The sequence below is a fragment of the Anneissia japonica genome, unplaced genomic scaffold (genome assembly GCF_011630105.1).
Source record: "Anneissia japonica isolate Jap-2015-1 unplaced genomic scaffold, ASM1163010v1 scaffold1417_len1240632_cov203, whole genome shotgun sequence".
NCBI classification, from domain to species: Eukaryota; Metazoa; Echinodermata; class Crinoidea; order Comatulida; family Comatulidae; genus Anneissia; species Anneissia japonica.
This window is the reverse complement of record NW_022727891.1, coordinates 970,984-996,772: the sequence shown is the minus strand read 5'-3', so window position 1 is coordinate 996,772 and position 25,789 is coordinate 970,984. Positions and strand designations below refer to the sequence as shown.

The 25,789-nt window shown below is 33.5% G+C and overlaps 2 protein-coding genes across 4 annotated transcripts in view; one reads left to right on the top strand and one right to left on the bottom strand.

Annotated features, from left to right (window-relative positions):
- The window catches only part of LOC117113933, a 73,393-nt gene extending 47,918 nt beyond the window's left edge, over nt 1-25,475 (top strand). The window contains exons 6-18 of one of the 3 annotated variants that reach the window (XM_033257445.1): nt 95-174; nt 1,881-1,964; nt 2,267-2,381; nt 3,326-3,644; nt 4,133-4,949; nt 5,416-5,491; nt 6,223-6,393; nt 7,565-7,735; nt 8,249-9,061; nt 9,579-9,799; nt 10,977-12,354; nt 13,030-13,049; nt 24,180-24,317. In XM_033257445.1, coding sequence (XP_033113336.1) covers nt 95-174; nt 1,881-1,964; nt 2,267-2,381; nt 3,326-3,644; nt 4,133-4,949; nt 5,416-5,491; nt 6,223-6,393; nt 7,565-7,735; nt 8,249-9,061; nt 9,579-9,799; nt 10,977-12,354; nt 13,030-13,049; nt 24,180 — 4,266 coding nt within the window. In that variant the 3' untranslated portion in view covers nt 24,181-24,317. Of the gene's footprint in view, nt 1-94; nt 175-1,880; nt 1,965-2,266; nt 2,382-3,325; nt 3,645-4,132; nt 4,950-5,415; nt 5,492-6,222; nt 6,394-7,564; nt 7,736-8,248; nt 9,062-9,578; nt 9,800-10,976; nt 12,355-13,029; nt 13,050-24,179 lie in introns of all 3 variants that reach the window. The other 2 variants (XM_033257443.1, XM_033257444.1) reach the window with 2 other exon arrangements.
- On the bottom strand, nt 16,259-19,901 carry LOC117113934. The gene is made up of 3 exons (XM_033257447.1): nt 19,833-19,901; nt 18,393-19,388; nt 16,259-18,050 (listed from the first exon to the last, which is right to left on the bottom strand). The coding sequence occupies exons 2-3, from the start codon at nt 19,377-19,379 to the stop codon at nt 17,856-17,858; spliced, it is 1,182 nt and encodes a 393-aa protein (XP_033113338.1). The 5' UTR covers nt 19,380-19,388; nt 19,833-19,901; the 3' UTR covers nt 16,259-17,855.
- Nucleotides 25,476-25,789: the final 314 nt, after the last annotated feature.

Sequence of the window (25,789 nt, the reverse complement as noted above, 5' to 3'; positions counted from 1 at the left end):
TGTAAATGTTTTCTTTTGTATATTCCATATATGAATGTCAATAAAGAATGATTGAATAATATTATCATTATGGTTAAATTAATTCATTTTCTAGATGTCATATCTTTGCTGTTTGAATGGATTAGAGCAACTCTCCATTAAAAATAACCCTGCTGTTCTAATGACGGCCTCTGTGTATCCTTTGAGTATTAATAACCTTTAATTGGCGTCATCAATGTCTTTAATATGCACATTATCGATATCAAATTATGTTGTGCCCAACCCTGATATGTGTTCACTATATTTACATTTGACTGCAATCCATTGCAAAACAAATGGAATTAATGCTAATGGGAAATTTGAACCAACATTATTTCCAGAATTATTAAGCTGATATTAATCCAGTAGGTCATGAGGTTCTGGTGATGGCTAGCCGGTAATTTAAAGTAAATATTAGTTTTAGTTTTATTATTATTTAATTTTTATTATTTATCATTATTAAAATTATTATTATCTTCACTCTTTCATCATAGTATCAATTACATTGTCAAATTCATATTTTTAATTAAGAGTAAACAAACTTTATAACCGCAACTTTATCAACACAGATAATTTAAATGTTATATAATTATCAAATTTATTAAAGTCTTTCAAGTTTTCATGTTATTGTCACCTAGTGAACTAAATTGGTACTACGTAAATGTAATGTAATGTAGATTTATATAGTGCTTTACACCAAAATTGTCTCAAAGCGAGGTGTGGACTGGCTTTTACAGTAACTTGCTTCTGCCAGGGGTCTCTTCGTGTCTGAGCTACTCTCGTCTGTGCACAGCAGGGCCTGAAATGACCAGTGCACCAGGGTAAACCCAACATATCACAAAAGATTTACTGGGTTCTTTAAAGTGCGCATGAGCCAATTAAATTACAGTATGTACACTAGGGCCACGGTTTATAGTCCTCCACCACTAGAACCATAGGCGAGTGTGCCGTTTCGAATCAGAGCCGATATTATAACTGTACATTGCAGTGCCCCTGCCTTAACAGCTTGGCCATCCAACTCTCCTCATACATAGCCGTCATCTTTCAATCCAATTTGGCAATTGTAAAAATCTTATACTTGCTTTGAAAGTAATAACTGAATGCTCCTAAATTTACGCAGATAACTTTGATTTGTTCAATTTTAAATAAAGTGAATGAAACAGATGGAAAATCACTGGCCTACACTCTTAACACTTTTTATATTATTTGTATATTTAACATTCATTTCACAGTTCTCTACATGAAGAATATTTACCAGTCATTGACTTGCTTTACAAACTCTTGAAATGAGCATGTTTTATATTAGTCTATGATTGTAAATAAAAACTGATTCAAATGTATTCTGATGAATCTATGGCTCATTCTTAATGCAAAGACACTGTTACAAAAAATGTTTTACTCTCTGAATTACAGTAATTGTTTAGACAGGTTTTAGTTACCATTCACAACTATTCAGCATTTCAAAATATATGAGTTTTGGTGTCTGTAATTGTAAAAATGAATCATACCCAACAGGCAAGATTTTTTTACTTAAGTTTTATAGCTAAACTACTTTGGAAACTAGTACATAGTTATTGAAAGTCCTTCTCAAAGAAAAATAAATAGATAAATCAGTATTTTCTTTTCCCCTGTTCCTTTTTTTTATACTACTTAGTAGCAACAGTCCTCCTGTTTGCACAACTAATAAATTAATATTTATGCTTTGCAGTTAGGCGAAGCACCTCAGATAAACTGTTGTAAATAACATTAATGTGTGTTAGTCTGACATGCAATGGATTACGTCATCTCCCTTAATGCTAGTTAAACATTGCTGATGTCATTTACCATACCTACAAACTGTAACTCCTTAATCTGTGAATCAGAGGCTTTGACTACAGGCCTTATGTTGTGAACTGGTGCACAACTCTACAAGTCTTAGATGGCGCTGTCATCATTCAGAGAGAAAGGTAAGTCACTTTTATTCATATAGTAATGTCTCTAAAGTATCAGCAGAAAGAAAACAGTCAGTTTGATAAACTGGTTTAAACAGATTTATTGGAATTTAGGTCTGTTAATTGGATTATCATTGTTTACTGTTTTGATTTTTGATTTATGTGGAGATTAACCAGATTAGTTTATTAGATTTTGGATCATATGGAGATTTTTTTTGGATTAATTTCCTTTTCCGGATGAATTTCCTTTGTTTATTAAATAGATTTTGGGTCATTATTGTTAATTGTTTCTTTTTGACAAACATCTTTCTTTATAGTTTAAAGGCTGAATGGCTATACAGTCAGGGGAAAGGCCATTCATTTCAACCCGGTCAGCATAGGGAGCTCACTGAGTATCTAAGTCGAGTCTGTCCATTAACTACAGCTTCTGAGGTACCCACTCTATTTTACACTCTTTTAAACATTTATTTCTACAGTTTTCCATTTTATTTTCATTGTCAGTTGTATGTTTTTAATATGTATTGATCTTATCTTCTTTTTGTGAATTATTGGCAATGGCTTAATACTGTATATACTGTATTTATATTTTATATCAATAATTTAATTTTTAAATTATGTAAAATGTGCAGGTGATTTTTAGTACCAAGTAATTATTTGTTTTATTTGTTTTGTTTGTTTATTATTTATTGCTCCCATTACATAATCTTTGTGTATCAGATCTAATGTTTTATGCCATTTCTACATTTTCTGATGGCATAATTAATGTCGAAGTATTGAATCCCACATGATGGCGTATATTATACTTTCTTATCTGAGATTAATCAGTGGACATTTCGGTTTCTACTGTTTAGTACTCTTTGGTTTAATTACACCAAATGTAACTTTAATTCTCTTAGAGTGTGTTATAATAATGCTTTGTGTATGTTATTGAAATTGAGTAAGAATTACAGAATTTAATTCTGTAGTGCGTCTGATATGTTTGTTAATTTTGGTATTATTAGTTTTGTGAATTTATGCGTAAATCTATTTATAGTTTTATGTTGCTTATTACTGTAAATCTGACTGTGAATGATAAATTGCTTTTTAATTCTAAATTGTACGTTAGCTGGTTTGACATTTTAAATTAGTATTTTTTAAATTTGAATACTGTAATTTTATTGTTCTGTTTTATATGTATTGAATTTGCGATATAAAGTTGTGTATAGAAAAAAAATGAAACAACTTCAATAGTAGACTTTAAGAACACTGATTTATTAACAACTCGGATATTTCTGCCACTCCTGTGGCCTTCGTCAACGAGGGTCATTGTCTGTCTCTTATACACATCTGTATATATGTATATGTCATATTAAGAATATTTAAATTTCTTTTTATAGCTACAGTTGAAAGAAGACGAGAAATTAATCAAGGTTCTCAGCAAACAGCAACTGTATAAGAAACAGTTATTGGAAGAGTCACTTTTATCATCGCCTACACCTTCACAGTATTCAGCAAAGTCTGCATCAAAATCCCGCTCAAGATCCCCTCAAAAGGGGAAAAAGGCACACCGTTCCCCCTCACCACCTCGTGTAACAAGCCCACCAACTGCACCCATGACTGTGTGGTCCAGAGAACGACCTCAGAAAATTTTTCAGTGGGTTGTATCAGACAGAAACCAAGAGCCTCCCTTGAATATTGTTCTAGAAGACTTAGAAGGTTAGTGTTCAGCGCACACCAAGTGTACAAACAACCATATTAGTGTTATATATATAAAACTTTATTTCATCTCGAAAATAAAAGCACAAAAAGCACAAATAAACTTGTTCGATTAAAATAATCATTCTTCCACAAGATCGAGAAAAATTACATATAAAAACATTTAAAATAGCAAAGCATTAAAAAATTCAAATTACAACCAGTAAAATACACTACATTAGGTTGAAAATCATTTACTAATAAAGTCTAGGACCTAGCAGAAGCAATTTTTGTCTAGAGGTCTTTTGTTTTCTAGACCTGGTAATAGTTATCAGTATCACCAATTTTAAGATTTTCAATTAAGTCCCTACCAAAATCGTGTAGCAATTTTATGGAAACTGGGCTTTAATTTATAGAACATCCTGTAATTTGTGAGTTTAACTCTTATTGGATGAGACAGAGATTTATAAAGAACACTAATGTCTTCTATTAATATTTTTTATGCATAGCCTCAACAAAGACAAATAGTCTCCTTACATCAAATTCTACATACCTACCGTTTTCATCTGAGCTACCAACTACAATGCAGATGGTGGAGGTTAGGCCCTCCACAGCTCCACCGCATCATACAGACTTATCAGAACGTGAGTCTGTAAACTGCCACCATCGTCCTGCGACTGTACTTGGTTCAAAAGGCATTCCTATGGACACTTTTGATGGCACACCTCCCGATTTTCAAAATGGAAGTCAATTTTATTTGTTCAACACACCAATTCATAACCACGAACCAACTAGTTATGAGGCATATGAGAACAGGCGCCTCATTCCTCCAGAACAAAATGCAGCAATTAAAAAAGCAAAACCACAGACAACTTTCAACCCTAAAATTAGCCCAAAAATAGCTGGTGATTCGGAGCCTAAGAAATCAAATTATAAAAAAAGTAATAAGAAGCAATATAAAAATGACAAAGATAAAGAGGAGGTGGTTTGCCCGGCTGAGTTGAAGAAAATTCGAGAAGTAGCCCTGAATCGACGGATAACAAATAATACGAAGTGGACTGATTCCCAACCCGATTCTAGGTTAAGTGAAGAGATGAATGGCGAATGTGTTACTGAAAACAACAACTTAAAGACGAATAACAATCAGATGAGTACAAAACTGCCGGCATCTGTCACATCCACAGAAATTGATGCTGCTACTCAGATTCAGGCTGTCTGGAAAGGGTACCGGCAACGCAGCGGAGATGATCAGCGTCAGAAAAATAAAGAAATATGCCAAAGACGATTGCTGGAGCATGTTGATTACCTAACATGTGAATTGAAGAGGTAATGTCTGTGGTGTATTTTTTGATGATTTACAATGTCAAGGGTCATTGTGGTATGCATTGAGTTTTTTTGTATTTTTAAAATAAAATAATCTGACTTGCCTGTCAGCTTGACAATTAAAGTTATCCGGAAGTGTGAACAATGTTCTTTTTTCCTTATATTCCTTTAAGTTTGTTTCGCTCTCATATACTAGCATTCTCTTCAAAAATTAAAAATTAAGGTTTACCTATGTCTTCAATTTGATTTTCATTATTGGTTAAAATATTGCTTGAATTAATTTAATTTATATTTTATGAAAAACCGTTTATCAATCAATCAATGGATTTATAGAGCGCATAATACAACTGTCTCTATGAAATCAAATAGTCACAATATGACAAAATATTTTGATCCTGAAATGGATTGGTGTGCTATACTAATGTTATTTATTGATATGCAAAATATTTTGTTATATATTTTGTTATAGACTTCAGAAGGAGAATGAAAAAGAAAGACAGTTGAGGATGATGCATATGAGCTTGTTACAAGTACTTTGTGCTCAGGTAATCTTTCTTTGTTTTTACGACAGCAGAACTGATTATATCTATTTATTTAAATTATATCTTATGTAGGTTATTATGGAATACTTGATACTCCATTGTACAGATCTCTTTATGATGCTCTGAGAGAGCTGGACATTAAATGCCAGTTTCTTTGCTCATTTCATCTAAAAAATTATATTTTTTACAACAATTCATAATTTGATTATTAATTATTAAGTGTGCATCTGGCAACAACAGCAGCAGCAACTTCAGTAATTGTGATAATAATAGCTGGATGTACTATGTAAAACAGAACATAGGCCTTTTCCTCATTGAAATAATGGGAATTGATTTTTGAATTTCGGAATAAAAAAAATTACATAGGAAATTTTTTTCTTTAATTAGTATACATGTTGTTGGAGAATTTATAGTAATAAGAGGGCTACAAAGATCATAAACAGTATACATATATTTTATAATAGGCATTCCATTTATACATGAGATTTTGGTCCTTAAGCATGAGAGTGTGAGACAGATAAATGCTTGAGTCTCACGGTGAATGCATGAGACTTGGTAGGCCTGTGGTAATGTGGATAATTCTAACCATACGGCTATACAACCCAACCCTGTAAAAATCATAAAAATAACCCAACAATGAAATTATGATAAGACTATAAGTAGGTGATGGTGATGATATTAATAATAATGTGGTGATGGTATAGTAAAAATGATGATAATTAAACACTTAACAGATGGAGTTACTTACTGAATGGAAGAGGACAGCAGAGCTAAAACTTGGTGCCATTGAGGAAAAGGAGAATGAAGTTGATAAAACCGTTGGCGACAAACCAACCACCAATGATATCAGTCAATTAACAGCTTATCAGGATTTCAATCAAAAGATTAATGACCTTGAAAATCAGGTATACAATTACTAGTTATTTATTGCTATTATTTATTTAAGTGCCTTTTTTCTGTAGAATAAAAGTATTCTTTTGAATTTGGATGATTAATCTTAGTAATTTTTTTAATTTTTTTTTCAAATGGTAAAGGTAAACAGATAGATGTAGGATACAGTGCAGTTTGACCATTTGCCTATAAATGATTATTAAATAAATGAAAGCTTAATAGATGTGAAATTAAATCAGTATTTTAAAAAATCCCTACTGATTTCTTAGTCTGAATTATGCTAGACAAATTATTAATCAAAGGTACTAATACTACTTACTTTAGTCGCCCTAGTTTATGGTGGTGACCTATGAAATTCTAGAGCATGTCCAGTCGCGTATTTATGGGGGGGCGTGGATGCTGCACACCTTCAGAAACAAGTGTCCCCATGCGCTCCTATACTGGAAAGTACAGAAAGTAGAAAGTAAGAAATTAAAAGGTTTGGGAAAAGGTGATCAGAGTTTTTGCGAGGGAGAGAAACTGAATGTAATAGGAACATCATTCTAGAATTTAGTAAGAATGTACGGTCAATCTTTAAAAAAATATTGATAATTACCCACTAAGGGCTAAGTGGTTATGTTTTTTTTATTCATTTCCTTCATTGTTTACAAAAAACAAAACAAAACTGGAATACAGTACGGCAAATGAAAAAAAAAAGTTACCGAAAAAAAAACCAAAACAATGAGATTGTGATGACAGGCAGATAGAAATTAAATTATAACAATATCAATTTCATTTAATAATTAGGTGAATAAACTTTCCTTAATAAATTTTACTCTTTCTGTTGAGTGGTAAGTTAACAGTAGTAATAATTGTGTATGGCCAAAGAAGTTTTGCATAAGCCAAACTTAATAAAAAAATTTGAAAATCTAGTCTGCATTTTTGGCAGAAATATTTTATAAATACTGTTTTTGTATGATAAAAGCCACTTTAAACAAAAATAAACTTACCCATGGATTTTAGTCGTGTGGTTAGCATTTCACTAATCAAAATCATTGGATGATTTTGAATGATGTTTGACAATGAGCCCTAGAATTAGGACAAGGCCTGTGGTAAAAAAGAAAAGGAAAATCCTGTCTGGCTGGCCCTGATTTACAAATTTCACTATGCAACAATTTTTTTATGACATAATTTAACACTGTACAGATGGATTCACTCACCGAGTGGAAGAGGTCAGCAGAGCTAAAAGTCGTTGCCATTAATGAAAAGGAGAATGAAATTGATAAGACTGTTGGCGACAAACTAACCACCAAAGACATCAGTCAATTATCAGCTTATCAGGATTTCAATCAAAAGATTAATGACCTTGAAAATCAGGTATGACCTTTAACAATTACTAGTTACTTATTGCTGCTTCTTTATACTTCTGTAGCCCCAACCAGAAACCCATGGGTCACAAACCAAGTCCTGAAGAAGATTTTAATGGTCATTATCGGGTCGTATCTAGATCTAAAGAAAAACAAAAACAGTGAAGCAAAACACAAAACGAATACAGAAGATTCAAGTGAAAAATTTCAAGAAAGTGCGGGGTGGGAATTATGAGGCTTGTGGGATACTTGAGGCAATTCTCTTTGGGCCCTAGGGGGCAATGTTTGCCAACCAAGACACTGTAGGGAAAATGCTGTTTGAAATTATAATGTGTTTGGATTTATATTGCGCATTATTCCAAAGTCTCAAAGCGCTTAAGGTGTGGACTAGCTCGCACAGTAACTTTCTTCTCATCTAAGGGTGTCTTTTTGCGTCTGAGCTGCCCGGTAAACTGGTACCAGCTTTCTCTTGTCTGTCCACAAAATTGGATGATTATCTTTAATTTATGTTTTTTACATTAAGGTTGAACAGATGCAGGATACTCTACAGAGTGTCACAAGAATGTTGAAACTTGTAGAAAACCCTAATGTACCAAAGACAAACCTAGATTTGCATGATGCTTCTGGATCTGTTGGGAAAGAGAAGGTGTCGAAGAGCAAACATAAATCACCTAAGAAAACAAAAAAATCTGAGGATAAAGAACCACGTAATAAGAAGGTTGGACAAACAAAAGTCTCAAACAAAGTGGTTAAATCAAAACCAAAAAATAATGAGAGTGGTAAAGAAAGATCAGGCACCGAGGTATCTGATGGCACCAAGTTGCCTGTTGACAACAAGATACCAGTTGACACCAAGGTAGCTGATGGTACCAAGGTAGCTGATGGTACCAAGGTACCTGTAAATACCAAGGTAGCTGTTGTTGATAAGGATCCCAGGAAAGCAGGAGAGCTGCAAGATGACAATGTTCCTGAAGCCAATCCACCTCAGACAAGAGCAACAGATGTAAAAGTAGAATCAAGTATGCAGGTTAGTCAGACAGAGGTTAAAAGAGATAAAGAGATCTCAAAGCCATCAAGTGGAGAGAACCTAAATTCTGATATAAATCTCCCACAAGATAATGTTTATTCAGAATCAAAGAGTTCCCCTACCATTCAAGTGTCAGAGATTGTGGGTTCAACAGATAGCAGAGTGGTGGATGATGCTGAAATGGAGGAAAATAATGGTCACATTGCTTCTGAAAAATGCGAAAAGCAAACACCAGTGAAATCAAATTTGCTACCAGAAAACAAAGATGATGTTAATGGTGGACACACTACAGATAGTATTCAAGACATGGTAAGTATTTCATGATTTTGTTGTCAGTTCTTTAATAATCTAATTAAATAAGTTGAAATATCATTATAGAGAAACACCAGGAAATGCTCTCTGCATTTAACATTCTTATCATGCATCAATGTGGTGTATTTTACACTATCAATTTTCTTTGACATAAAACTGTTGTATGCCCATATATAGTCATGATGTGCCTATATACAGTCAAGATGTGATGACCATATTTAGTCACGTCACATTTTTCGGACTGGACTTATCAGCGGTCTGACAACTTCCAGCAGAGCACAGCGGTAAGTGTAAAACACCGTTGGGGGTTCCAGGAGGTAAGTCGACGGGAGTTTGACCTGTTAAAAGCACTGGCACTGCATAAGGTCATGCACAAGGTGATGCAAAGATCATGCCAAGCATGATGACCCTATGTAAAAAATATAGGTAAACAGAATAGAAAATGTTGTGGGAAAAGCAAATAATACAAAAATTATAATGATATATAAATGCAAAACTTGTAATTCTATTTAAGCATATTGTTACAAGACCTCCAGCTCCTAGTAATCTTTGTGTAAAGCAGTTATCCAACACAAGTCTACAACTGACATGGACAGCGCCCTCAATTCCTGAATCGCAGCAGAATTGTGTGCAAGGTTATAAGCTGTGCATTACGCTAAATGAGGATCTGATACAGGAGATGTCAACGACACAGACTCGTGCCCTTCTAGGTGGTCTTACATCTGGTTGTTATCGGTAGGCGTGACATTGTTATACATGGACTATTTCTGTGCCTTTTGAGCTTATATTTTTATGGATACTGGTACCTAAGTGTCTCATCAATTGTAACAAATTCGAAAGACCTTCCCTCCCCCCATACGTGTTTGCCGTAATGGTGACAGGCCCCTTAATCTAATCGACAAGTCTAATCACAAATAACGTTTCAGGTTTCAGTAATTGTAGACATCAGTGTGTGAAAAAACATGAAATCACTTCCCATGAGAGAATTAGCCAAATTGTCCCATTTTTGAAATGAAATTAACTCTGGTAATAAATGCAATATAACAGCTTAAAAAACCATTATTCTAGATATATAGATTAATGTGCCCATAGTATGTGTGAAGAAACCTGAAATTACTCCCCATGAGAGAATAAGAGCCAAATTGTCCCATTTCAGAAATAGTTTGGACAGTGGGGTTAATACAGTTAAAGACCCTGGTAATGAATGCACTATAACAGCTTAACAAACCATTATTCTAGATCTATTGATTAGTGTGCCCATAGTACTAATAAAATTTTACAGAAAAAAAAATAAACAACCAAATAATACCAAAACATATTTCTGTTTTGTCCAACAAACCATTATTCTAGATCTATAGATTAGTGTGCCCATAGTACTAATAATTACAGGAAAAAAAATAAACAACCAAATAAGACCAAAACATATTTCTGTTTTGTCCACCCCCCATCCGACTCAACAATATAGTTGTGTATATTACAGGGTATCCCTTGGTTTGGAAATCACAAAATTTAGACGGATTAAATTTGTTGAGTGTATGCAGTGCAAGAAGGGCCTGTTGTAAGCCTTGACTATCAAATTACCACCAGATCCTCACTGGAAATTAGTCTTTTTTGTGCATCTTTGGTATATTTCACACCAAAGAAATCAAAAGAACGATCAAGCCTCTTAATTATCTTTTGAAGGTGATTAAAGCATTCTATTTGAAATGGCAAGATATTCTTAACGACACAGCTGTAGTTCTATTTAGTTGTGAACCGGTGGTGTACTGCAAACATTTATTTATTGAATTTTTACTTTTCCATGCATACCTTAAAATGATTTATTTTCAGACTGCTATGCTCTTAAATAATTACTAGTGATATATTACATTAATTTATTACTTATATTACTATTATTTTTCTCTTTTTGCAGGTTCAGTGTAAAAACAACATCAACACTGGGAGACTCAATGGACTCAAACATTGTTACCTTTCAATTGATGACTAGAACCAAAACAGAAGGAACTGTAAAAGAGAAGGATGAGGATGACGACCCAAGCCATGATGGAGATTCTCAGAAAGGATGTCCAAAATATGATGACACTTCTGGCACCATTGGAAAGAACTTGGAAACTACAAGTAAAGAGTCCAGCAAAGATGTATGTGATGGAAATGAAAAGAAAGGTAATTCTGCTGAAGATGTAAGCTCAGGAATGACAGATGGATGCAATATTGTGTTGGTAGCTGACAGTCAACCTGCTGAATCAGACCAATTGAGTCATGGTAATATTAATATTTTGTCAGGCAGTCAATGTAGTCTGTATACTGAAGAAGATACTAGCTCTCTTAGAAAATCCAGTATTGTGACTTTAAAAGAGGAAACTGGTTCTTCATCTCTCTGTGGTGATGTCAATATGAAAGAACGTGAAATTATTGGGAAAGTACCTAATGTGGACCTGGAAGAGGAGACGGTGCACACTTTAATCATAGGAGACTCTCCTTCAGAAACTGATGTTAATGCTGGAACCTATCAATATGAAGAAAATCCCAGTGAACTGCACAGTTGTGGAGATGGTCTTTTAATGAAGGTAGAACTTGATCCTGATATATCAATCCAAGAGCACCAAAATATATCCCAGGTTCTTGAACAATCTGATGAAACTATTAAGAGCATTAGTTGGGAATCGATACCTAAACTGAGCTCATGGGTCACACCATTGCCTTCTCTAAAATCCCCATTAAAGTCTTTTGACAGAACTGATGTGCAATTTACAATCAGTACAATTGTTGAGAACCCTTTTCAAGGGGCCAGCATCATAAGTAAATCATTGTCAGACTCTCAAAAAGATATATTATCCAGCCAAAAAAGAACAGAATCTGCAGCAGAAAAGAGTCCTGTAAGGAATAAACCAGTAAGCAAGATTGCTGCCAATTTTGGTATGGTTAACAAAGCCTTGTTTCAGAATCCTGTGGAATCAAGGAAAGCAATGAATGAAGATCAGGCTGTGAATGTAAAGATGTTTGATGAAATGACTTTTGCAGACAGACATACTGACAATGCTGCATTGTCAGAAATAACAGAAACACTCTTACTGCTTAACAGACATCAGTCTCAAAATTCCATGCAACAAAAATCTACTATTGATGAACAACAAATATTTTCTGGTGACAGTCGTGAATTACCACAGATGGCATCTGAAGAACATTCCACATCTACTGAGTCAGGACAAGCAACATTTCTGGGTTTCCGGAGTGGCATACCAACATCAAAGACTGAGTCCGCAATTTCTCCTAAGTTCCAACAGAGTAAGGTGAGTGGCATAGTTAATGTTTGTGAATTAATTTTTTGTCTACCCTTAAAATGTAGCAGTTTAGTAGCTCAAAATATAATATTGTTTAATATATAAAGTTACATAGCATGTAATGCAAAATATAATTTATGCACTTTACAAAAAAGAACCAATTACAGGGAAAAAAAAATAAATGTCACTAATTACATGTAGCTAAGGGGTCGTTCAACATTATCAGTATTTTAACAAGTGCTAGGGGCGAGGGGTAGACAAATTTGTACACTTTTACCTATGTATAAAAAAGTTAATTCAAAATAACATGCAATAAGTAAAATAATGGTAAAATTATAATGTACCATGAATATAATATTCATTTTTAAGTAACCAATTACATTGCTTTAGTTGACTTCACAAAACAAGATGGAAAAATGTTTTACAAAATCAAAATTTTTTTTGTATACTTTTTGAGGGGAGGGAGGGTGTACCGAAAAATAGTACAGTTTGTACACTTGTGGAAATGGTGATAGTTGTGAACGACCTCTAAGTAAAACACAAAGACAAAAAATTAATTAAAACACAAACATTATGAAAGTTCTGTTTCAAGTAATTATAGTCAATTGAAAGTGAAAATCAGCAAATAAATTTTAATAACTAACATATTCTAATATTCTACTTAAACTTATGTTTCTGCTTCAGACCATTTCGTTAATGGCTTGGTAAGTTTCAAATTAGTCTTTAAGTGTGTTTATTAGCTTGTTTGCTGTATGTTTGCATGTATAACACTCCTAGCATACAAGTGACGTTAAAGAGCTCATTGTTTCCACCATCAGAGGAACAGAAAAAGTTCTTTGCTTCTGTCAGATGGCTACAGTATATCATGCAAACTAGATTTAATATTAAATACTCATGTTTTTGGCATATGTGTATCCATCCTGTAATTGGCAAGTTTGTACTCGCTGTTGATGTGGAATTGAAATATGATAAAATTTTAAAAAATAAAAATAAAATTAAATTATAAAAAAATAAATAAATATGTAAGAACAAAGGGCAGTGTACTGACATTTCCCTTTAATCACCATGTTAGATATTTGACTGAAAAAACCTCATGTTTAAAAAGAATTGGGGGCATTTCCACCACCTCCCTTTATCGGACAAGTACTCTACTTGGAGTGTTTAATTGTTTAAATGGTAATGCCATTAAATATATCTTCTAAATTCATTTTCACCCACTTTGTTCATTCTTAACCTACTAGGAATCAAATATCAAATACTTTAGTTTTTCCTCATTCAAATTGTGGTGAGTGTGCAGGTAATTTTCATACCAGAAACATTCTTAATAATTTTGATTTTCTTTCTATTAAGTTAAAAAAAGATGCCTTTATCTGTATTCAGTAATACCTTTCCTTTAGTTTAGTTTCCTTTTCGAGTTTTCATTTTTCTTCTTTCATTTTAGTTCTAGTGTTTTTAATGTACCTTTTAGTTACTTTTGAATTGTACTTATTGTAAACATATTTTCTGTATGTTTTTGTTATATGTGCATAGAGGTCCGGTACTGGATTCATTGTCGTTTTGGTGTAAAGATCCGGCAACGGATTTTGACCAGTAAGTGAAGCGCATCTATATGACCTGCCCTGTTTCCCAACTCCCAACCTTTCCAGAGATGATGCCTGTGTAGCGACTTTGGTAGCGATTGCACAGTGCATATGTTTTTCATCATATTATTATGATGAATTGATGTCTGGCATTGAAAAATGTAGAATGAATTAGACTCCCCTTTCAAGTTCCACCTGTAGCAGCAGTTCGGCACAGCGGTTCAGGTTCGGGATTTCAATTGTAAGGTCGGGGTTTCGAGTCTCCGCTGTGCAATTTCCTTGGGCAAGGCACTTTAGCTACATTGCTTCAGTCCACCCAGCTGTATCAATGGCTACCAGCAAACTGCTGGGGAGTAACTTGCGATGGACTACCGTCCAGGGGGAGTACAACTCTCATCCGCTTAACACTACAGAAACTGGGCATAAGCTCCAGCCCTATGAGCCCTAGTGGCTCGGAAAGGATTTAGTTCAAGTCCCACCACCTCGGGGATCCTATCCTACATGCATTTGCATTTAGGCCTACCTAGCCTAGCCTAGAGCATGCCCCTATGCCTAGTGTTATTTTGAGGTTTGTGTAGGCCAGGAGAATGCTCGTTTTTGAAGTCTGAATTTATTGATTTTATTTTACAACAAACCATACTTTTTTTCGTATGTTATTAATAAGGGAATCATCAAAATAATTAAAACAGTAAAGAAATGTGTGCCGTCTTGTGTACTCATTGACAGTTTAAACATGACTGATGTGATTATAGTGTCAAATGCTACGAACAACACTTTGTACTCTATATATTTTAATTAAAGTATTGTATTCATTATTATAAAGTAATTAATATTTAAATTCAACTGAAACAAAAATGGGCCGTCAACAACTACATAATGATAAGTTTTAAAACATCTACAAAACCACTACTAATAAAAAGTGTAGGTCAGTGTTAATAGTCACGTTCATTCACAGTTAATGAAAATTGTAAATAATTTATTCAGATCCAATGTCATCCGTTTGTCCTGAAAGAAATATGAAATAATAGTTAATTCATATATATTAATTTTGGGCTTTCTCTTTTTAAATTCAGTATGCTCAAGAATTTAACAGAAGTAAGTTATTACAAGCTTCTGAAGTTTGTAGCTTCTGCACATAATAGGCCTATCCTTCCTACGTAAATATTGCTCGCTCAGTCACTTTAAACATGAGTGATGTGTGTACAGCATTTGCAACTAGAGAGAGAAACAGATCTGGTACTGGATCTTTAGACTATAACGACAACGAATCTGATACCGGACCTCTAGCCACAGCATATATTTATGCACCTAGGTTCAGTAGTGGCGCCAGAGGGGGCTGGGGGCTATAGCGCCCCCCCCTTACCGTAAAACCTTGAATAGAAGCCCTGGGCTTGAGATGGGCTTCTTCTTGAGAGTAAGCCCATTGGGTTTCTAATCACTGATTTATGGTATTATTCGCTGCTGAATAGATATAGTATTAGTAGTGAAGTTGTTTATTTACACATGTAACAGTACACAGTAAATGAGTGAAACTGAAAATATCGATTTTCATTAGTTTAATTTTATTAAAAAAGTGTTGTTTATGGCATATAAAAAGATTATCGTTCAATACACATTTTGAAAATCTATTATATTCCAAGTATAATTTAACTGACATGAATCATAATAATAATACAATAATAATACAAATAATATAATAATAATAATATAACAACAATAAATAGCACTAACCCAGACTTAAGGGGAATATCTTTTGTGTTATTTTCCTCCTAACGTTGTGTCCTTATCGTTCTCTACTCTCTCCATTTTCAAAGTTCCCATTAAGGTAGGTTTTAGTAACATAATATTAACAATAATAATGATAATAAAATCAAGGTAAAGTTCCACCTCAACTAGTTGCCGCATATTGCACAACTCCAGTAGGTCGCCAGTTGCCAAACTGAATTTTTCAATGAGTGGAGTCAATTAGCAAGGGCAACATGCAGTAAGTTTAGCTAAAGAACTTAGCATTTTTGTCGGGTGTGTAGTAGACACCATGTTGTCGTCTGGCAGTTAACCTTGTTAAAAACCAGTAAATCCACTATTAAAAAAGGAATAGAGTTCAAAAGTCAAACAAAATTGTGTTCAAAACGTGAACATGCGTCATTGAAATGAGATAACCGATTCAGATAATGAAGTAAGCATTTTTTAAGTATAAGAGAGTAGACACACACTCTCGCTGGGAGCCTGTTTTTTCTAATTGTAATTAAAAGCATTATATAATACAAAACATTCCAGAATGCTTGTAATACATTCTGGCACTGCTTTAATACAGCTTTATGCTCAGATAAATCTTTTTTTTCTGATGTTTGGCATCTAGCCGTAAAAACAATGGGTTCTCTAGCCTATGGGGGTCCTGAAGTTGGGGTTCATATTTCACAGGGTACTAATTTTCTAAATGTACAAAGTAAGCCATTCAAATATTGAATTTTGTTTTTCAAGTGCAAAATACAAACACAAAAAATATATTTATATAAAATGAAAATGATTCCTAAAAATATTACATTATAAGGTAGACCTATGCTAGTCCTATGTGATTTCACTTGCATTGGATATACAGTATCTAGGATGCTAGATAGCAGTTTAAAATTACAGCATCTTCATTAATAATTATGTCTCTATGTTTGCTGAACATTTTCAGCAGCAGAAATAACGATTTCCAGAGTGTATTAAAGCTCAAATTTAAGATAGGCTAGGCGCACCCTAGCATAGTGTTATGCAATCTGTGGTTCCTGGACCACAAATATTTGATAGAATGTGCAATTTTCTTCTCCCAATCCATCAATTAGCCATTTCTTCAAGTATAATACAATCTTAAGCAAACATAATTCAGGTTTTCTTCATTGTGAGGTCAATCTTTTTGAAAAATCAAAACATTAAAGCTTTCTTTTTTATAATCAGCACAAGACCGAAGCAGTCATGAACATTTTGGTTCTGGTTGTGGTGGGTGAAGCCAACCTCCTAAGGACTCCAAAAGTGTAGGAGTATAACAGGAGGGGTAGAAATAGTGTCGAATGATAGGAAAGTTCCACCACCTCAGTTTAAGACGCGCAGCGTCATATACGAGCAGGCTTGTCGGACCTTCTCAAGCCGCATTGGACCTGATAAGTAGGAAGCTTGCAATCACAACGACTTTGCAAAAAAAAACCCGCATTTGGTAGTGAAATCTAAGCATTTAGAGGTAGAGTAAGCAAAAAAAATCACCTCCAAGAAAGGATGCGAGAAAATTAGAATGTTAGAGTATACACCTTAAAAACAATACATTAAGAAAAAATTTCAATTCTTCGAATGATTGTGTATTTTGTGAAAAAATTATGTCTACAGTATTATCCGGATCTGTGCAAGTATTATTCTAGACGATCGACGCGTGGTTGAAAGGGTCCTAACACAATATTGAATTTTTTTGTTTGTTTAGGATCTCCCAAACAGTGACCTACTGTATTATTGGCAATATGAAATCATGTGAGGTTTTTTTTTTTGGTTTTTTTTTGCAGCTGCTCACACAAAACCAAAACATTAAATATTTTTGCAATTTTTATGGAGAGCTTTTGTATGTTGATAAACATAAAATGGAGTGGTGTATTTATTCTATTAGTGTTTAAACTTAATATTTAGTCAGATTTGTTGTTTAGAGCATTTGCTTCCAAATATTGATTAGTTAATTTTGATTGTGTATGTTATTTCTGAAAATGAAGTTTTTCAATCATTGGAACAAATATAGAATCAAGGTGGCATACATCATATTTTGTGGAGTTTCAGACTAACTTATACATTTTAACTGTAACCAACAATCTGATTTTAAAAGAGCATAAAATATACTTAACCATACCTAGAATTGGCTTTTCATGAGTTTACACATTGACCGCGCCTGTAGAATTGCAATAAGTTGACCTAAACTTTAAGCACGGCCTTACAACCTTCAACCTTAACCAACTGTGTTGACAATGGTGTTTCAATGTCTAGAAAAATCACTACTGCCCTCACCAACCGGAAGGATCTTATGCAAGAAATGTTGGGAACAACTGGTGACTCGCTCCTTCTGCACCTTTCCTCTAGGAACCACTGCTTCTGGAACATTTGTGGGCCCTTAAAAAATGATAATCATAATTTTTTTTATCATAATTAGGATAATTTACAAAAGATATGACTTTTTCTTATTGAACTAAAAAAATGGAATGCTTATAAATGACATTTTGTTGCATTTATTTAAAAGTATTAAACTTTTTTTTTTTTACTTAAATCCTTGTCCAGACTACCACATTTTATTTGACAAAAGCATGTTATATGCCTAAATATGGTCATGATGACATCACGTTATGACCATATATAGGCACATTACTATATATGGTCATACAACAGTTTTTTGTCAAAGAAAATGTAATAGTGTGGATAGAATTTAGTAGAACGTTACTAGGAATAATTGCATACCTGTATAATCTGTACGAGCTCATTATTTTCTGTCACCGCTAGGTTTAGGTCAGACCAAGATTCGATAACAGGACAGACGTTTATAAAAACACTTGGAGATCTGGCAGTTCGATTTGAGTGCTTTTGGTCTTTGTCAGCATCTGCTGGCATGCTATTACCCTTCGTTTCTGTGACACGATCCTCTATCGATATATCTTTTGTTGTCATGTTACCACTATCTGTTGCCATGCTACCATTCTCTGTTGCCATGGTACTACTTTTTATTGCCATGTCATCACTCTCGGTTGTCATGTTACTAATCTCTGTTGCCATGGTACTATTTTTTGTTGCCACTTTACCACTGTCTGCTGCCTTATTCTTCAAACTTTCTTTTACAAATATTTTCAGATGTGAGGAATTTAGATATTTCCTTTCCATCCACTGCTTTAACCATTTCTGGCGTTTCAGTTTCCTGATGTTTGAAGACAATTTATTACCCAATTTTTTATTTTTCATTGCTGGAATTGTTGATGGAATGGAAGAGGGAAGAGATTTATTCAAGTGCATCATATCTAGCACCGTCCATTTTGCACTATTCCCTTCATATGATATATTTGTTTGATTGCTGAGTTCGTTTCCTACACTCCTCTTTGTGCGTGATAAGCAACTGCACACACTTGTTGTCTGTACATTAATTAGCGGTATGTCAACATCTTCAGAGCTGAACGATAATCGTGAAATGGAGGCTGTGCTCGGCCTGCCATCTTCAGGCATTGGGTTGAAGAAGCCCTGGTACTGTTCTATTATTTTCATTTTTTCAACTGTGCTAAGTTGAACTAGTGGATCATTATCAACTCCTATTGTACCATCATTTCTTATCTCTGCTTTTACTTGAGCAATTTCAATCGCTAATTGAGGTGATAGTAGGTAACTGGTGCTTAGAGCTGTAGATGTGGCATTAATAATTGCCAGTAAAATCAGAGCATTTGTTAACCAGTTAACAGACATTATGTTATCCTGTGGAGATGAAAAACAAGAAAATTATAGCTGAGCATGCACTTGCAACCTGTACAAAAAAAATAAATAAAATGCAACAACAGAAAGGGGAGGGGAGTGGGCACAGTGGATTTATCTGCCCTGACAATTAACAGATGATGTTACGTAGCCATGTCAAACGCTCACAGAAAGCAGAGATAGGTTGTTTCACCGTATGTTTATCAACCCATGTGTAACTAACTTAAAACTGTGTTGTAGTTACCCAACCCACAGGTTAAGGTCTTGGAGTATTGAAACATACAACTTTTATTATACTGTATATATAAATCATAGATTACCTATCTATAAGAATGATTTGATTAATATTTTATCATATTCATATCACATTTAATTTTATCAACTATGTTTAACAAAAGATAAATTCAATGGGCCTACATCATTAGTTTCAATTCATTGCTGACTTACCTTAGTGTTGTAAACCTGTTGAGATGCAGTTAATAACGCATTGATTAAGATTCATAGATGCTTACCTTATAAAGATGACTACTATGACCCACTCAAAATTGTTTAACTAGAATTGTCCATTTGTTTAAAGGGCACCATTGAAATTGACTGTATTTAGCTAATGAACTTTTTTTAAATTTCAAATGTGTCCATAGATAGCCATTATTTCAACTAGAAATCAAATAATATTTTTCGTTGGAAAACAATATTATTCTATATAATAAATATATAAAATAATATTTAAGGCTAGATATAATAATTGTAACTTGTGAATGATTTTATACCTAATAATGACATTCATTTGGCAATAATGTAAGCCTAATTGTGGGTGATTTTAAAACTAATTATAATTATAATTGTAAATGGTGTTGGGTTTCTTGAAAGACTAACATTATCTATTTTTTAATCATTAAATTAATATTCATTAAATTGTAATTCCTCTAGTAATAATGGAATAGTCCAATATTTAGATGGGCCAGATGGTTAGAAAGCAATGAATGTCAAATCAAAGGCCCCTCCAGATTTCAGACTTAGTATCCATTAATTTTCAATTACAAGTCCCCAATTGTACACTTGTAAAAAGTTGTAATTTAATTAGGAATGTGGTTTGGATTGCGGAAATAAAATGTCTTGAGTAGATTTTGTTTTGAACCCTAATGATTCAAGTTGTTTGGATTTTTAGAAAATATCATCCTGACTCTTGGCGAATTCATGATTTTTAATGAATATTCAAATCCCATTAAGGAGTGTATTGGCAACTTCATTGATTAATAATAATGAATATATATTGTATGTCTAAATTTATTACTCTTCTTATGAATATCCATTGTATAGTGTAGTATCAGATTTTGGCAACTTCAAACCTTGTATTGGAAACTTTGTAATTTATTTATTATGAATATTCATATTATAAGATAGTATAATACATACTGCAAGTATCGAAATGCACGCCATCGTGTCGGGATTCAATATTTGAACATTAATTATGTCATCATTAGGAATAAAAAATTATCCATATTTTGCAAGCTTATATGCGCAAGTACCAAAAGTGTTCAACCAATCAAAGCATTACCTCTAGTAGTAGTAAAACTTTATTTATTCACGAAGCACAAATCAACAAATACATGCTGTTTTTCATTATGGCCGTGAGATACCTTATTTACAATTAACAAATTACACATAAAGGTACATCATAAAAAGCAAAAGTTAAATGCAGAAATTAAATAAAATAGATACAAAATATAATTATTAAATAGTACTGTATGCCAAAGTCAACAAATTAATAAAATAAAAGTACTGTAATCTATACCTAACAAAGGCAAAATAAACTATGAAAAGAAGAAAATCCATTCCACAAAAGTAAACAGAAAATTACAAAAAGGAATGTAAAATATAAATAAAACAAGGCAAGAAAACATCAAAATAGGGATTTATACAATCTTCATACTACTGTATTTAACTTTGGTTTCATTAATTATTAGTACAGATGTGGTTTTTGAAAATAGTTAAATTGGTAGAAGACTGAACATCAGGGGTTAATTTATTCCATTCAATAGCACCACGATATGAGATACTTCTTTGAGTCCCAGGCTGCTCCACAAACAACACGAGCTGTTCTGTTTTGGATTGTTTGTAGTTGTTTGGAAACAGTTGAGCCACAGTTTCCCCACACAATGTTGCAATAGTTAAGGTGAGGGTAGTAGGTGACATAGCTATGAATAAACTAAAGATCAAACCTTTCGGTATTCATATTATTGTACAGTGATTAGTTACAATACATGAGTCGTAGTATTTTAGTTTAAGCAATATCCCCGTTATTTATCTCAATCTTACGCTTTACGTCCAAGTATTATGAAGGATGAAGGAAGTGATAAATTGTAGGATAGGAGGAAAGAAATCAAGAGGTATGATGAGGATTATGATTATAAATGATAACCCAGAAGCTACAAGTAAACCATTAATACTGGAGTGAGCTGTCTTGAGTGGCATGCCTTTTCGGCAGAACTCCAAATATGATATAATGACAATCAGAAAACAATGATTACGATGACTTAGCAACTTTATATATCAACACTCTTATAAATTTTCTTCTTCCAGCCGGGTTATTTCCAATTTTTTCCTTCTACGTCTCAGACTGTAGAATTGCTAGTAATTGTGACCTTGGTTTCTGTATTTTGTTGTGAAAGCGGTGTATGGTTTTTCTTGTAGGTCCTATGCAGAATTGATTCGCTAATATTATTTGTACCTGTGGTTGTAGCATCCGTGTTGCAAGTGACAAGTAGCAGCTGCTTTGGCGGCTGCTTTGCCATGAGGTCAAATAACTGACACTTGATCACAAAGGTATCCACTTGATGATGCCTCTTAAGGTGATTAAATTGAGTAAACAATTAGACTTTGTGATTATCTTACATCAATTCTCGTACACTTATGGGTCATGGTGATTTCTCTGATTTCTAATATACTTTTTGTTTCCATTCATATGTTTATCTAGCTAACAATAAACTAGAACAATAACAATTATTTTTTTCAACACATACAAAAAACAAGTAATTTTTTCAATTATTAAATAATCTTTTAATATATTGATTTTTAGTTACATCAGTGCTTTGGTACTTCTATTTTATGCAATTAATTTTATATAAAAATCAGAGTTAGTACAGTACTACTATATAATTATTTTATATTCCAGTTAAATATGGTAGATTGAGACCATGTAGTATGTACCATACAAATCACCCACCTTTACTATTCAAATTCATAGACATTCATAAAGTATTTTATACCCTATATTAGTTGTCTTGTTGCATATTTACCAAATTGATTTTTAAATTGTTTATGTACACAGTAAATAGTCCATGTGAGCTTGTTAGGGCGTGTTTCTGCTGAGCAAAAAAACATGTGTTTTTAAATGGTTATTAAAAAACATGTGTTTTTCCCCAGTAGAAACAAAACAAAAACACGGTTAAGAATGCGTTCTAAAAATGCGTGTTTTTACATGCATTCGTTATAGGGTTCGTGTTCAGAAAACGCGTGTTTTGTGGTACACTCTTCAGCTGCAACGCAATACCGTGTTAGTCATGACCCGTCAGTTACCCAAATTGACCTCTTCGTTGGTTTGATCGCTGGTATGCGGGAAATTCGGGGCGAAAAATAAAATTAAACCAATAGGATGACAGGCTTGAAGATCATACCATACTTTTTTCATACTTTCGTGGTGTGTTGTTTACTTCTTTTGCAGCATGCGCTGTAGCTCGCAAAAGTAAGGTCAACTTCAACTTCTGTTGGTGACCGTCGTTTAAGCTCTGCGCCCACCTGCCAATGCTCATGCATTACCATGTTTTTATTAGTTGCACTTTTTACTAGAAACGCGTTCAGAAGGAATTTAACCGTTTATAAAAAACACGTGTTTTTGGCGTTATTCAGCAGAAACACGCCCTTTGTGCTTCATTCACTTATGTTCTCAACCCTGTGCAAGCTCTAGCTGTCAAGTGATATCAATCCACACCCGTTTTGGCTACTCCTTTCTTCTATTTACATTGTTTATGTACATGTACATTATATTATGATTTTCTTTTAATTGATAACAAGTCTCCCTCAAATTAAAGATAGTTCCATGGTCATAATTAGCAGCTTGTGGGGTGGGGGGGAGGACTGTTTATCCTTGGTTTTTATGGTTTCATTTTTATTATTTATGTGAACTATAAACATTTAAAGTACAATTCATATAAACAGCATCGGATAGGTGCAGTACATGTATATTAAAAAAAACCCCTTTCATAGTTTGTTGTGTGTTTTGTTGTGTTTATAGCAGTCTTTATAATGTTTTCTTTTGGCACTGGGTACAATTCATGTCAAATTCATGTCAAATTGTCTCACTACCTAAAACAACGCCACTTTCTAAGCCTCTTAATGAGACTTAGTTATATTTGGGTCATCTTGTGTTTGTGTTGTAAAAGGGCTTGCCATTTATAATTAAATCAGTGGCGGATCCAGGAATTTAAAAAAATAGAGGGGGCCCAGGGAGGGTTTATACCACCTCAGCCTCATCATGGTTGGGGCTGAAGTAAGGAAATTTACGATTATGTTACCTCTAGAAGGCCAGAAACGGTGCTCCCAGACTTCCAATTTGGATGTAATTTCCTTTTTTTCTCTATTTTTTTTTACAATTTTGAAAAATTTGGAGTGGGTCCAGACTGGCTCCCCACCTGCGGAATCCGCCACTGTAAGTATTGTTAATGATCTAAGAAAAGTCAAGATATGAATTATATAGTAAGACAAATTGATAATATTGATTAATTTTGATTTCAGACCACTTCAGGAGAAAGGAAAAAATCATTGCGATTTAGATCCCCAAGTCCTTGTAGCAGAATTCCAATATCAACCAGGACTGTTGGAAAAGCAATTCCTGTATCAAAGAGCCAATCATGTGGGAAGTTGAGGTCCAAGAGCCAATCATTCTCAAGCTCATCATCAGAGACCCAATCAGACACAACAGTATTGAATACTAACCAATCTAACAACAAAGAAATGCAATATTTATCAAATGATTTATGTAACCAAGGAGACAGTTTTGAACTTAAAGCTGGACATACAAGTGATGATTTTATAGATGTGGTAAATGAAAAAAATAATTTGAACAGGAACAATGAAAGAGAGACTGAAATAGAAAAAAGAAACGTTTTAAGGAAAAGTAAAGCAGACAGACTTCTGTTAGACCTACAACATGAATTATGTAGAGCAAAAGTAAAATCTTAGCAGCTGTCAGCCAAGTGGTAAGTAAACTTCTGGCCCTGATTCCCTGTGACAAGCTCTATGCCTTTTTTTAAGACCAATTTTCACAGAGAGCAATAGCAGTATGCAGCTATAGTAAACTTGCTCTGTTGTATAGTCACATTGTGTTCAGTGTGTATTACTATGAGCATGGAAGTATAAAATATTTTTATACTTCCATGCTATGAGGATAATTTTAAATGGGAAAGAAATCTATTACAATATCATTAAACATGTGTACTATTCTATTGGCTGTTTATATTTTGGAAATATGTTACTGTATATTTGTGAAACACCAGCAGTATTGGACCAGGTAACTGCTTGGGAAATCCACTTAATTGTGGTAGTCTGATGCATGATTAATGTGAATCTATATTTACTCATTCTATAATCATTATGTAACTTTTTAATAGTTTCATTGCATCTATTCCCATGGTCTCATTTACTGTAGCTTCAATTATGAAATTCAACTCTTAGTCACATGGTTGTGTGGGACAAAACATTTTTAATTTTCTGTTATTGAACTGAAAAAAAAATCTCAAGAAATAATTAAAACAGAACATATGAATACCTTTTTGTGTGTGATAGTGTTGGTAATTGTAAATACTATAAGTATTATGCAATAATCAGTTATTTGTTTAAATATGCCATTTTCATCTGCTGATTTCACTATTGCATGTTTTGTTTTAACCACAGAGTGCTTTAATAACATATAGGTGACCCACAACCTTTTGTTAAAGTAATTAATATTTCTGATAAACTATCGATTTTCCATTTATTCAGTGCATATTGCAAGAACAGCCTTATATGCTTTTTTTAACAAAAAAAAAAAAAGAACAGTCTTGTAATGTATATAATTTGCAATAGCCACAGAATTATTTTTTATATAATACTCAATACCACACAAATGGGCTGGTCAGCTGACTGGTTTAAATCCCAAGCTGGGCCTGTAAAGTTGATTAGAAAACTCTTTTTGCTTGATATTTCTGTTGGTGTTGTTTACAATATATTTGGTTTGTTTTATTTTGTTCTTATCGATACATTATTTTTCAATTGCCACTGATGGAAATATTCTATTTTCAAAATGTATGATTTTATATAGAAAAAGTGTGTTTTGTTAAGAATATTTGGAATATAAATACTTAAAA